This window comes from Papaver somniferum, chromosome 7 (genome assembly GCF_003573695.1).
Source record: "Papaver somniferum cultivar HN1 chromosome 7, ASM357369v1, whole genome shotgun sequence".
In the NCBI taxonomy this organism is placed as follows: Eukaryota; Viridiplantae; Streptophyta; class Magnoliopsida; order Ranunculales; family Papaveraceae; genus Papaver; species Papaver somniferum.
The window spans coordinates 253,061,364-253,073,024 of record NC_039364.1 but is presented as its reverse complement, the minus strand read 5'-3'; the positions used below and the strand labels follow the sequence as shown (position 1 = coordinate 253,073,024).

The 11,661-nt window shown below is 38.7% G+C and overlaps 4 protein-coding genes across 4 annotated transcripts; all 4 read left to right on the top strand.

Annotated features, from left to right (window-relative positions):
* The first annotated feature begins 537 nt into the window (after nucleotides 1–537).
* LOC113296353 (ATP-dependent DNA helicase pif1-like) lies at nucleotides 538–1,413 on the top strand. The gene is made up of 3 exons (XM_026544660.1): nucleotides 538–844; nucleotides 942–1,252; nucleotides 1,363–1,413. Exons 1-3 carry the CDS (start codon nucleotides 538–540, stop codon nucleotides 1,411–1,413), a joined length of 669 nt encoding a protein of 222 aa, XP_026400445.1.
* Nucleotides 1,414–1,419: 6 nt separating this feature from the next.
* Nucleotides 1,420–2,938, top strand: LOC113296352. Its single transcript, XM_026544658.1, has 2 exons — nucleotides 1,420–2,211; nucleotides 2,264–2,938. Exons 1-2 carry the CDS (start codon nucleotides 1,420–1,422, stop codon nucleotides 2,936–2,938), a joined length of 1,467 nt encoding a protein of 488 aa, XP_026400443.1.
* A 2-nt stretch (nucleotides 2,939–2,940) lies between these two features.
* On the top strand, nucleotides 2,941–7,033 carry LOC113296351. Its single transcript, XM_026544657.1, has 3 exons — nucleotides 2,941–3,097; nucleotides 3,188–3,798; nucleotides 4,127–7,033. The coding sequence occupies exons 1-3, from the start codon at nucleotides 2,941–2,943 to the stop codon at nucleotides 7,031–7,033; spliced, it is 3,675 nt and encodes a 1,224-aa protein (XP_026400442.1).
* Nucleotides 7,034–7,152: 119 nt separating this feature from the next.
* LOC113296350 (ATP-dependent DNA helicase PIF1-like) lies at nucleotides 7,153–8,094 on the top strand. Its single transcript, XM_026544656.1, has 2 exons — nucleotides 7,153–7,209; nucleotides 7,354–8,094. Exons 1-2 carry the CDS (start codon nucleotides 7,153–7,155, stop codon nucleotides 8,092–8,094), a joined length of 798 nt encoding a protein of 265 aa, XP_026400441.1.
* The last annotated feature ends 3,567 nt before the right edge of the window (nucleotides 8,095–11,661 follow it).

Here is an 11,661-nt window from a genome sequence, read left to right as displayed (position 1 = left end):
TATGATGAGAATCCCGATGCCCCTGCATACACGTATCAATAATTTCCGCAGCATATGGTGTGGAAAACAGATAAATCTAAATGGGAAGTAAGTAAACAACGGTTTGCGATAGCTAGGATGTACTTTGTCTCTCCGAATGCTAGGGAATTGTTCTACTTGAGATTGCTATTGACTGTTGTGGAGGGCGCCAGGTCGTTCGAACATCTGAGGACTGTGAATGTCGTGCTACATCCAACCTACAAAAAAGCCTGCGTTGAGCTTGGGTTATTAGAGAGCGACGGTGAATTTGTAAATTGTTTGAGGGAGGCATCAACTGCTCAGGTAGGAAGCCAGATGAGAAACCTCTTTAAGATAATTCTGTCGGATGACAATCCAGCTGAACCAGAATTGTTATGGAAAGAATTCAAGATGCATATCTCCGATGATTTACATCACGTTATTAAAAGAAAGTATGGCATCCTAGAACCAACAGATGAGCAGATTGAAGACTACGGACTTTAGCTGATTGATAAATTGCTGCATGATGGAGGGAAGGAGATGGCGCATTTCTGCTCGATGCCTAAGTCTGAGATTGATTGGGATAATCTTTATGGAAACCGTTACATACGCGAGCATATGCAAATGAAGGCAGAAATAGATACGGATCATCTTAAGCAGAATATTGATAAATTGAATGAGGAGCAACTTGCGGCTTTCAAGACAGTGACAGAATCCATGGAGCGAAGAGACGGGTCTAAATTCTTTCTGAATGGTAGTGCAGGGACAAGAAAGACATTTTTCTACAACGCCATTGCTGCGAGCTGCCGTTTGAAGGGAGAGATTGTTTTGACTGTTGCATTGTCCGGTAAATATATCCCATTGCTTAATATTCTATATTTATAAATTATTTATTATATTGATCTAATTTTGATTATTAAATTGCATTTATTTACATGTACCAGGAATAACTTCCTTATTTTTGGAGGGAGGCCGTACTGCACATTCAACATTCAGAATTCCTATAGATATAACAAGCACCAGCATTTGTTCAATAGCTAAACAAAAGGAAGAAGCTGAATTTATAAAACAGGCGACTTTGATTATATGGGATGAGGTGCCGATGCAGCATAGGCATTGTATTGAGGCGGTAAACAGGTTGCTCCAAGATATTTATGAAAATAAGAAAGATGACTTCGGAGGTGTGACTGTCGTTATGGGAGGAGACTTCGGGCAGACTTTGCCAGTGATACCGAATGGAGGCCGAGCAGAAATAGTGGGGGCGTGCATACGGAGATCTTATTTATGGGATAGCATAAAGCTTTTGACTCCACATTTTCGGTTTTTCTCTCTCCTAAATTTTTTGGCTCTGGCGATTTTTTTAAGGATTTGTTTTCAAACTTTTCAATTTTATCAATCTCGATCACTTGCTGGTGATTCGCGATGGGGGATCTTCCTGATCCATCCCAAGATGCTAAGAAATTAACCTATGCAGATCGTCTCAAAGGAAAAAACCTACCACCAAAAATCGTTGTTGATCTCTCTACGTTACCAAACCCTACTACTAAAGAGGGTAAGCTTGCTGTTGTTATACCGGAAGAGCACTACTTAGAAGGATGCGCGATTTGGAAGTCCAGTCTTATTGGTAGACTGTATTTTAAAGATCTTATTTTTTCAGATGTGAAGAAAAATCTTCAACTCCAATGGAAATTGGGTGATGACCGTATTCAGTTTGTCCCTCTGAATAGAGGTTTCTTCATTATCAAGTTACATGCACAAGACGATAAAACAATGATTTTAGAAGCTGAAAAATGGATTGTTGCTCAACAAACCCTAACTCTCATGGAATGGTACCCTAGTTTCGATCCGGACAAGCAGAGATCTTCTCGTGCTGCATGTTGGGTTAAATTCCCGGGTTTACCTATGGAGTTTTGGATTGAAAAAACTCTTCTGGATATGGGTAAAGCTTTGGGTAATCCGGTAGTGGTGGATAAACGTACGCTGGAACATGAATATGGTCACTTCGCTTCGGTACTCATTGACTTTGATTTCGATGAGCTAGATACTGATGGTATCCATGTCACAGTTGGAGGTATGGAGTTCTGGCAAAATTTTGAGATACTTAAAAAGCCAAAGTTTTGCTCGAAATGTGTTATTTTAGGTCATTCTGACTCTGAATGTCACAAGAAGAAGAAGAATCCTAATAAAACCGATAACAGCTCAACACAACTCATTGTACCCTCCTCAAAATCACCAGGGTTCTGACTCTAAGGTTGGCGAATGGCAGGAAGCTAGAAGAATAAAGAAGGAAAAGAATGCTCCTAAAATTCCTTTTGTTCTTGAAGTGACTGTTCAAGCTGGGATTGGTTCGTCAATATCCTCTGAAGTTGCTGAAGTTGTGAGCATTAAAGACGTTGTTGAGTTGGAACAACAGTTGCAAGATGAATTTGCAAAATCTGAAGCTGCATTGCGCTTGGCTTCTGCTGAGTTTGAGAAAAAAAAGCAGGCCATTCTGTCGCATTCAGTTTTAGTTAGTAACGCAAGGTCGTTGAGTACTTCTGTCGTGAACACTAAGTCAGATGGGAATATCGAATTGGCTAGAACTAGAATTCTTCATGCTGATAGGAATTTAGCTACATCTTCGTCGACACCTTTGTGTGATGCTCTTGAAGAAAGCTCGGAATACATCTCTCATAATCGGTTTCATTTGTTAGGTGACAGTAGTGGCAATAAAACTATGGTTGGTCAGGTTGATGAGACAGCTAGACAAGCAAAACATCGTCAGATATTAGCTCTACAAGCAAAACTAAATTATTTACAGGGTATGGACTCTCTGACTGACAATGAAGAGATTTCACAGTTGGGAATTCGTGCTCATCGGGGTTCTTCTCCAGGCCTCAATCCTTCCAATAATCAAGCTAAAACAGCTAAGCTAAATAAAACTCAAACACCCAAAGTTTAATTATGCGGGTTTTGTTTTGGAATATAAACGGTGTTGCGCGTGAGTCAACACAGTGTAAGATTAGAGATTTAATAAGAGATTTCAAGCCGGAAATTTTTTGTCTTGCTGAACCAAAGGTTGCGTGTTCTTCCAGCTTTAGAAGGAGACTTCATATGGAAGGTTAGTCTCCAGATATTATTCATAATTCTTCATTTTCCAGTATTGCAAATCTTTGGGTTTTCTTTTTGAATGAAATAAATCATGTTGTAGTGAATATGAGTAAACAAGCAATTACTATTGAGGTTGAGGGAGTTCATATCTCATTTGTGCATGCTAGTTATGTTCAAACTACACGTAGAAGTCTTTGGCATCAGCTTAATTTGCAAGATACAAGCACTCCCTGGATGGTCATGGGAGATTTTAATTGTATTTTGCGTCTTAATGATAAGAAGGGAGGTCTTGAGCCTAGGACCTCGGCTATCGATGAGTTTAGTGACTGGATGGATGATAACAATCTTTTCGAAGCTGATTCTATGGGTATTAAGTTCACTTGGACTAATCGACAATCGGGTTCTGACAGAATTTTGAGCAAACTCGATAGAGCAATTATTAATTATGCTTGGTTGGCAAAGTTTGAAAACTGGCGCTGTAAAGCTCTCCCTAGAGAAATATCAGATCATTCTACTTTGTTGGGTTATCCTTTTGTGGTTTCTCATCCTAAAAGAGCTCCTTTTCATATACAAAAAATGTGGTTTCTGCATACAAATTTCCTTCGTATGGTTCAGGACTGTTGGAATATGCCTGTTCATTGCGATCCTGATTTTATTTTTCCGTACAAGTTGAAGAGGTTGAAAGGGGTTATGCAGGAACGGAATTTGCTGGTTTTTGGAAACATTCACATGCGTCTTAAACAGGATCAGTTGAGATTCGAAACTGCGGCGCGCATCTAAGATGAAGATCCAACTGATGTTGCTAAACTCAATATTATGAAGGATGCTATGAATTCTCTTGGTGAAACTAGGCTACAACATAACACCATGCTTAAGAAAAAAGTCTAGAAATCAGTGGCTTACTAAGGGATCACGTAACTCCACTTTCTTTCACAATAGCATTCGCATCCGAAGGAGATCCAACACTATTTCTGAGTTAGTGGATACCAATGGCGTTAATATTACAGATTAAGATCAGTTGTGTGACCATGTGGTGCAGTATTATGAAGCGAAATTTAATGGCCAGGAATTGGACTATGATATGGATTTATTTGATTATTCTCATGATTCCATTACTTCTGAGGAGAGTCTTGCTATGGACAATATTCCTACTCATGAAGAAATCAAGCAGGCAGTTTTTGATTTAGGAGCTGACAGTGCTCCGGGTCCGGATGGATTTTCAGGGTGTTTTTATCGCCATTGTTGGGATATTATCCAAGATGATTTGGTTAAGGCTGTGATACATTGTTGGGGTACTGGTCATATTCCGAATGGTGTAAATTCTAGCTTTATCATACTTCTAGATAAGGTAAGAGGGGCTAATAATCTTCGTAATTTTCGTCCGATTGGGCTTAGTAATTTTTTCTTCAAAATTTTTACTAAGATCTTAGCTACTAGACTTGGTAGTGTTTTGGACAAGCTGGTTTCTGAGGAGCAGGTGGCGTTTATGAAAGGCCGTAACATCCATGAAAATATAAGCCTGGCATCTGAGATGGTCAATGAGCTTCATATAAAACGTAAGGATGGTAACATTGGTCTAAAACTTAATATATCTCAAGCTTTTGATACGGTGAGTTGGTCATTTGTATTAGAAGTTTTTCGTAGATATGGTTTTTCTGAGCAGTGGTGTTCTTGGATTTTTAATATCCTTAATTCTGCTAGAATCTCTATTCTTCTGAATGGAAATCCTGAAGGCTATTTCAAAATTAATAGAGGCTTGCGTCAAGGAGATCCTCTTTCTCCTTTGTTATTTGTGCTGATTGAAGACGTGCTTAGCAGAAATATTACGAAGTTGTTTAGTGAGAAGAAAATGAACCATATGGTTACAAGAGGTAGCTTTTCTCCTACTCATCTTTTCTTTGCTGACGACATTATGATTTTTTGCAAGGGAAACCTAAAAAGTCTTCAAAACCTGGTGGACTTATTGGGTAAATACCAACGCGCTTCTGGACAAACTGTGTGTCGTCAAAAGAGTAAGATATATTATGGTGGAGGTTCTTTGTCTAGAAGAACTTATCTTGCTGATTATTTAGGGATGAGTGTTGCTACTTTTTCTGACCGTTACTTGGGAGTTCAAATTATGCCAGGCTCGGTAAAATATCACCACATTGCTAATGTTGTTGAGAAGATTAAAGCTCAGTTGGCTGGTTGGAAGGGAAGACATTTATCTTTTAATGACCGTATTGTTATGGTTAAATCTGTCATTTCCAGCTATTCTATTCACAATATGGCTATCTATCGGTGGCCAAGAAAGTTCATTATTCAATGTGAAAGAGCAATTCGTAACTTTATATGGTCTGGAAATTCAAATGTTAGCCGAGCTGTTGTAGTTGCTTTCGATAAAATCTGTTGCCCTTTTGAGGAGAGGGGCCTTTGTTTAACTCGTATGGCTACTATGAATACAACTCTTCTCATGAAGCTTTGGTGGAATATTCGTACTTCGAATAAGAAATGGGATGGTTTTCGACGAGCTAAGTTCCTTGGGAGAAATGGTCATATCAAACAATATAGTGTTAAATCTTCTATCCTTCCTAGTATTCAGAAGGTGCACTATTTGGTTGATGCTAACACTAAGGTTCAGCTGGGATATGGTCGATCTACTTCTCTTTACTATGATGCATGGCACGGTAATAGGAGTGTTGCGGATATTCTTAATGATTTTTCTCTTGACAGAACTATTTTGGTGAGTGATATGTTGATCGACAATCAATGGATGATCCCTGAAGTCCATTTGAATATTTTGCTAGCTGCGAATCTAGATGTCAATCAGCTTCCAAATCCAGTTGGAGGGTCGGATACTCGTATTTGGATGTCGGAATACAAAGGAGATTTCACTGATAGTTCAGCCAAAGAATTGATTCGGCAGAGATATGGCATGCTGGAGGGTGCGTCACTTATCTGGAGAAAAGAAATTCATCCCACTTTAACTGCTCAAAATTGGAAGTTCTTGCGAAAAGCTTGCGCAACTTATGACCTCATCAGAGATAGATTCAAGATACAGCTTGCAAACAAATGCTCTCTTTGTGGAGTGACGGAAAAAACTCTGGACCATGTTCTCTTTCAGTGCAGCTTTGTTGCTCGTGATTGGAATTGGATATCTTCTGTTTTTGGTATTCCTGCTAACGTTAATCTTATGGTTTCTTACAAGGATTCTCGGAGTAGGAGTCGAATGATTCGTGACCTGTGGCTTCTGGCAAACATGGTGATCAGATCGGAACTCTGGGCAGTCAAAAACAAAGCTGTTTTCGAGCAGAAGCAAGCGAACTGGAGCGTCTTCTTCAAGCGTGTTTTGAATCTTATTCAAGACTATTTGATTCGTCTCAAAGGACACGTGCGCAACTATCCTGATGATGTTATTCTGCTGAATTATTTTCGTGTAAAACATAGGAGTGTGAAGTTTGTTCAGCCGATGGAATGTTATTGGCAACCGCCTGACTGTTATGAATTGCAACTGTGTTGCGATGGAGCAGCAAGAGGCAGTCCAGGCATAGCGGGTGCTGGAGTTGTTTCTAGGCATGCAAGATGTAATGTCATTGGTGCTATGTCCATTGGGCTGGGTATCACGACCAATTACTTAGCTGAACTTTATGGTATTCTTGTGGGTCTGGAATGGGCTACTAGATGGGGATTTCGACGCATTTGCATCAGATCGTATTCGGCTAGTGTAGTGGCAGCATTTACAAGTAACAGCTTACCCTGGTTCGCAAGACCAAGATGGTTAACGATTAATCAATTCTATGAGGCCATTAGATTTATTCACACTTTTCGGGAAGCTAATTTTTCAGCGGATATCATGGAAAAAAGAGGATGTTTCCTTGACAATGAAGTTGGTGTTCATTTTGATGGAAGACCTCAGTTTTTAATTTCAGTTGAAAAACCTCATGTTGCTTATTATAGATTCAAATAGTTTATAAGTTTTTGGGGCTTTTGCCTCTTTTCTTATAAACGTCTCTTGTATATTTTGTTATCTATTAATACAATTTTTGACTTATCAAAAAAAAAAAAGTTTTGACACTCACCAAGAATATGCGGCTGGATATGCAAGAACCGGAAAATCGAGCGTACGCGGATTTCCTACTCAAGGTAATTATCTTTCTTGTCTCTCCGTACATCTTAGATTCGGGTAATTGGTGCTAGTACCTCAGGTAACCATGATAGATTATAGTTGGAAATTAGCTTATATTAACACAACGACTTAAACTTCTTATCTTATTTTACGTTTTGCAGGTCGGTTCCGAACCAGTTGACAAAGTTTATCTGCCATCGGCTGTGAATGTATGTAAAAACAGAAGAGAGCTAATAACAAAGCTCTATCCCTGCCTCACAAAAACACAAATCTGGAGAGGGGATGAGGAGTGTTACGAACAAGTTTCGAAGGAGGAACTAACTAACAAAATGATTCTCACGGCACGCAATGATGATGTTAATGAAATTAATGTCGAGGCACTTAATTTTTTGGACGGAGATACACACACATATCTAGCAGTTGATATGTTGACTCCCGACGAAAGTGGTAGGATACCACCTATAAGCAATGAATTTCTGCAAAATCTAAACCCTCAAGGAATGCCTTTATTCAAACTACAACTCAAAGTTGGTTGTCCGATAATTTTGATGAGAAATCTCGCTCCCTTGGAGGGACTTTGCAATGGAAGAAGGTTGTTGGTGACGCACTGCGGGAAGTATCTTATACAAGCAAAAATTGTGACGGGAAAGAAGAGAAAGATCGGAGAAAAAGTGATGTTGCCTAGCATATCATTCCAGCCCAATATTTCAGAGTTGAACATAAATATGTTGAGACGCCAGTTTCCGATTCGGTCTGCATATGCAATGACGATCAAGAAATCTCAAGGACAGTCGGTACAACACGTTGGCATTGACTTGAAGACACCTGTGTTTTGTCACGGCCAACTCTACGTTGCTTTGTCAAGGTTAGAGCTGGCAAACAAGTTGAAACCCGCGGGTTGACCCGTGCCCGGACCGTAAAAACCCGAACTTGGACCGGCTGGTTACAAAACAAGCCGGGTTCGGGTTGGAGAAATGGTGACCCGTCAATAAACGGGTTAACCCGGACCGGACCGTACAATCACGGGTTAACCCGTTAACCCGCAGTTCATTTTTGTCGGGTGTCACTAACTCACATACGTGTCTCCTATCCTGGCTATCTGTCATGCAGCCATGGTATAAAAAGAAAAAAACCATGGTTGCTTCGTCTTCTTCGTCCGCAAGCGGCAGCCTCACTTCACAGACGAAGTTCTTTCTTCTTCTGCGTCTTCTACTACTTCGATCTTGAAGGATTTGAGAGTCGTTTGACTGTTGAGTATTCTCTAGTTCTCTGTGTAAGCAAGCGGGGCTCGTGGGAGAAAGACTGAAAGTGAAATAGGGGAACTGGAAAATCTATAAACCCCTTTTCTCATACCCTATTTCTCTTCGTATCTTCAAAAATCAAAATCCCCTTTCTTCAAATTTGATTTCAATTCTCATCAGGTAATGTTATGGTTTTCGAAAGTTGATTTATTTTTGTTTTGTTTTCAATTTTTTGGATGTTAGGGTTTGAATTTAATTTTTTTTTTTTTGAATGTAGAAGTCCTTCAGGTGCAGATTAATCTTCAGGTCATTTGAATTTCTCCATCACTTTGATTCTATTTGAATTGTTAGAGCCTTAGAGGTTAATTTCTTGATAGATTGTCCAGTAACTCCTTTCTTCAATTTCTCTGCTAAGGTTTTAATTGAAGTTCCTTTCTTTTTGATATTGTGTGGATTCTGTCGAAGACCTCCAGCCTCCAGGTGCAGTAATTTCTCAAAGATCTTCAGGTTACAGGTATAAGCAACTTCACAAATCTTTCTCTGGTAATCATCATCACTCTTATTATGTGTAGACTGTAGACTGTAAAAGAGAGACTTATAGATCATGTTTATGGAGTCTGCTGACCATAAATTACTGATCCAGATTAGCATTGTTTAGACATTTATGGACAGTTGGACACACATGAGACAGTTCTCATAGATCAGATTGATCTTTGCTTTATCTTTGTCAGGATCTAAGTTTGATGTTAAATTGGCTAAACAGATCATATATGCCTGTAGCCAATGGATGCAAATGAAGTCTCCTGTAGTAGTTGTAATTTAGGAGGTATTTCTGTACTCTAAATTGGGTATTTTGTATGTAACGTGGCCTGTTTTTTTTAATTTTTAATTTTTTGGTTAAATAGTTTTACTTTTCTTGTACTGTACAAGTTGAGTGACGATATGTAATGTTCTGGAGCATCTTTAATGCTGCCAAGCCAATTTAGTTCAATCCTGTAATTTGAGTTAGAGTTTCATTGCTTACTTTTTGTTTAAATATCATTCAGGGTCTGTCTCTGTGGATTTTCTACAGTTGCTCAACCGTGACTTATCATTGAAAGTTTTATATTATTTGTAATTTTGTATGAACCAGCTGATGTTGTTCGGGCTTGTTTTGTTTCACACTCTTGGCGCAAATTTGGTGAGTATAGTTGCCGTAGGTATTTAATTTTTCTGTATGCATTCACCTAATTTACTCTCTTTTTAGTAGTTATGCTATGACATGGTTAAACTGTAGGTAATGTGGTGCAATACATATGAACTAGTTTATGGTTGGTTTAAGAAATCCAAGCCTTAAGGTTTGATAAAATATTTTTAGCCCAATTAGAAGCAGTAATACACATCCAAGGACGCAACTTATGAACAAAATACGTAGGTATTGGATGTTTCACTTAGTATTGGGATAGTTCTGTTTCCACTAATACTTATTCATGAACAATCCTTTCTTCAACTTGTTCTTATGTTTTCGTCCACTTTTTTTTGGTTAGCTTATTTTTTTCTTTGTTGATCGGTCCATGACTCCATTCGTATATACAAGGCCCTGTCTGTTTATGTACAATCCTTTTAGATCAGACTGTGAAATGATCTTTATTTCATCCGCCTTTCATGTGTATTGATATTGGTCGATTAGAATTCTGAATGATCTTGAATGTCTTTGTTTGACTTTTTTTTGGTTTGAAATCATAGTGATTATGATTATTTTGATTGCAAGCGCTATATTTTGCATACATTGCAAGTTTGCAACCTTTGATTTGCTAGGGAGCTTCTGTTTGCAGGATTACATTAAGCTTGCATTGACTGGTCGATTGGAGTCTGTTGTTGTTTCATTTTCATTCCCTAGTTTATGTTTATGTAGCTTGAGACATCCTTAATGTGAATATGTGATTGTGCATATTTCATTTTCATTCCCTAGTTTATGTTTATGTAGATTGGAGTAAGTAATGACTAATTTATGAGTATTTGACCTATTCTTTGTGGCTTCATCCAGGTTCTAGGATGTCAAGTGTACAAGAACATTACAACGATGTTGTGATTAGTGACGGTGCGGCGGATGATGATGTTGAGAACTTGAGATGCTAGAATCTTTGAATGACTCTGCAACTGTTGGTTGTGCAACTGCACCCGTTTCAGCTGAAAAAGAACATAAACTTAGATCTGATGTGTGGGAGTATTTTGATCTCGTTAAATGTCAAGATGGAACAAAGAAGGGAGTGTGCAAGGCTTGTAGAATTGGATATAAATATGATAGCCAGAGAGGTGGAACTTCATCTATGAAAAGGCATAAGTGCCTTAAGCGTGACTCTCAGGACATAGGGCAGATGATGTTAACTGCAAAGAATGGCTCCAGGTAATTTTAAGAGCTTATGTCACTGGAACTCAGAATATGCTGTTTCAAAATGGTGGAAATTCTACCCTCACGGGAAGTGAATGGCTCCAGGTAATTTTAAAGATTACTTTTTATTTATGAAGTACATGTGGTCTTGTATTATTTTCTGTTTTAACCAAGTGGGTTTCTGAAGTTGTTTGGTAATTTTTTCATAGAACATAACTAGTACCTTACACTACAGAACTGCACTCACTTCTTGCTTGTTTCATGCAGGAATATGCTGCAACACAGGAAAGTGGTGGTGATATGCAATCTGACTTGTCAGAGTTGGATCTCTATCTTTCTGAGAAATATGGATGTTCTTTAGATAAAACATTTGATATCCTAATGTATTGGAAGGCCCATGAACATCGATTTCCAGTACTTTCAAGAATGGCGGGGGATATTTTGTCAATTCCTATTTCAACCGTCGCTTCAGAATCTGCATTTAGCATTGGTGGAAGGGTAATTGATAGATTCCGCAGTTCCTTATTACCTGAAAATGCCGAGGCGGTGATAACTACTCGTGATTGGATTTATGGAATCGGTAAGTGTGTCTGACTAAGTGGTGTTGTAACTGTTGTTGCTGGTCAGTTGGTGCATAAGTCATTAATTTTCCATTTAGGTGAATGTCTAAATTTCATATACAACTTTGATTGTTTTTATCCATATAGGAAAAGAAGATTTGGATGAGGACAATGGAATCAGTGGAGAAGATGTGTTAGGATTTGAACTTGGTGTCGTGGAGGACGGGGCAGTGGAGGATGGGGATGTAAGTTCTTATGCGTCTAATTAGTATGCATAGTACTTCTTCGTTCTTCAAT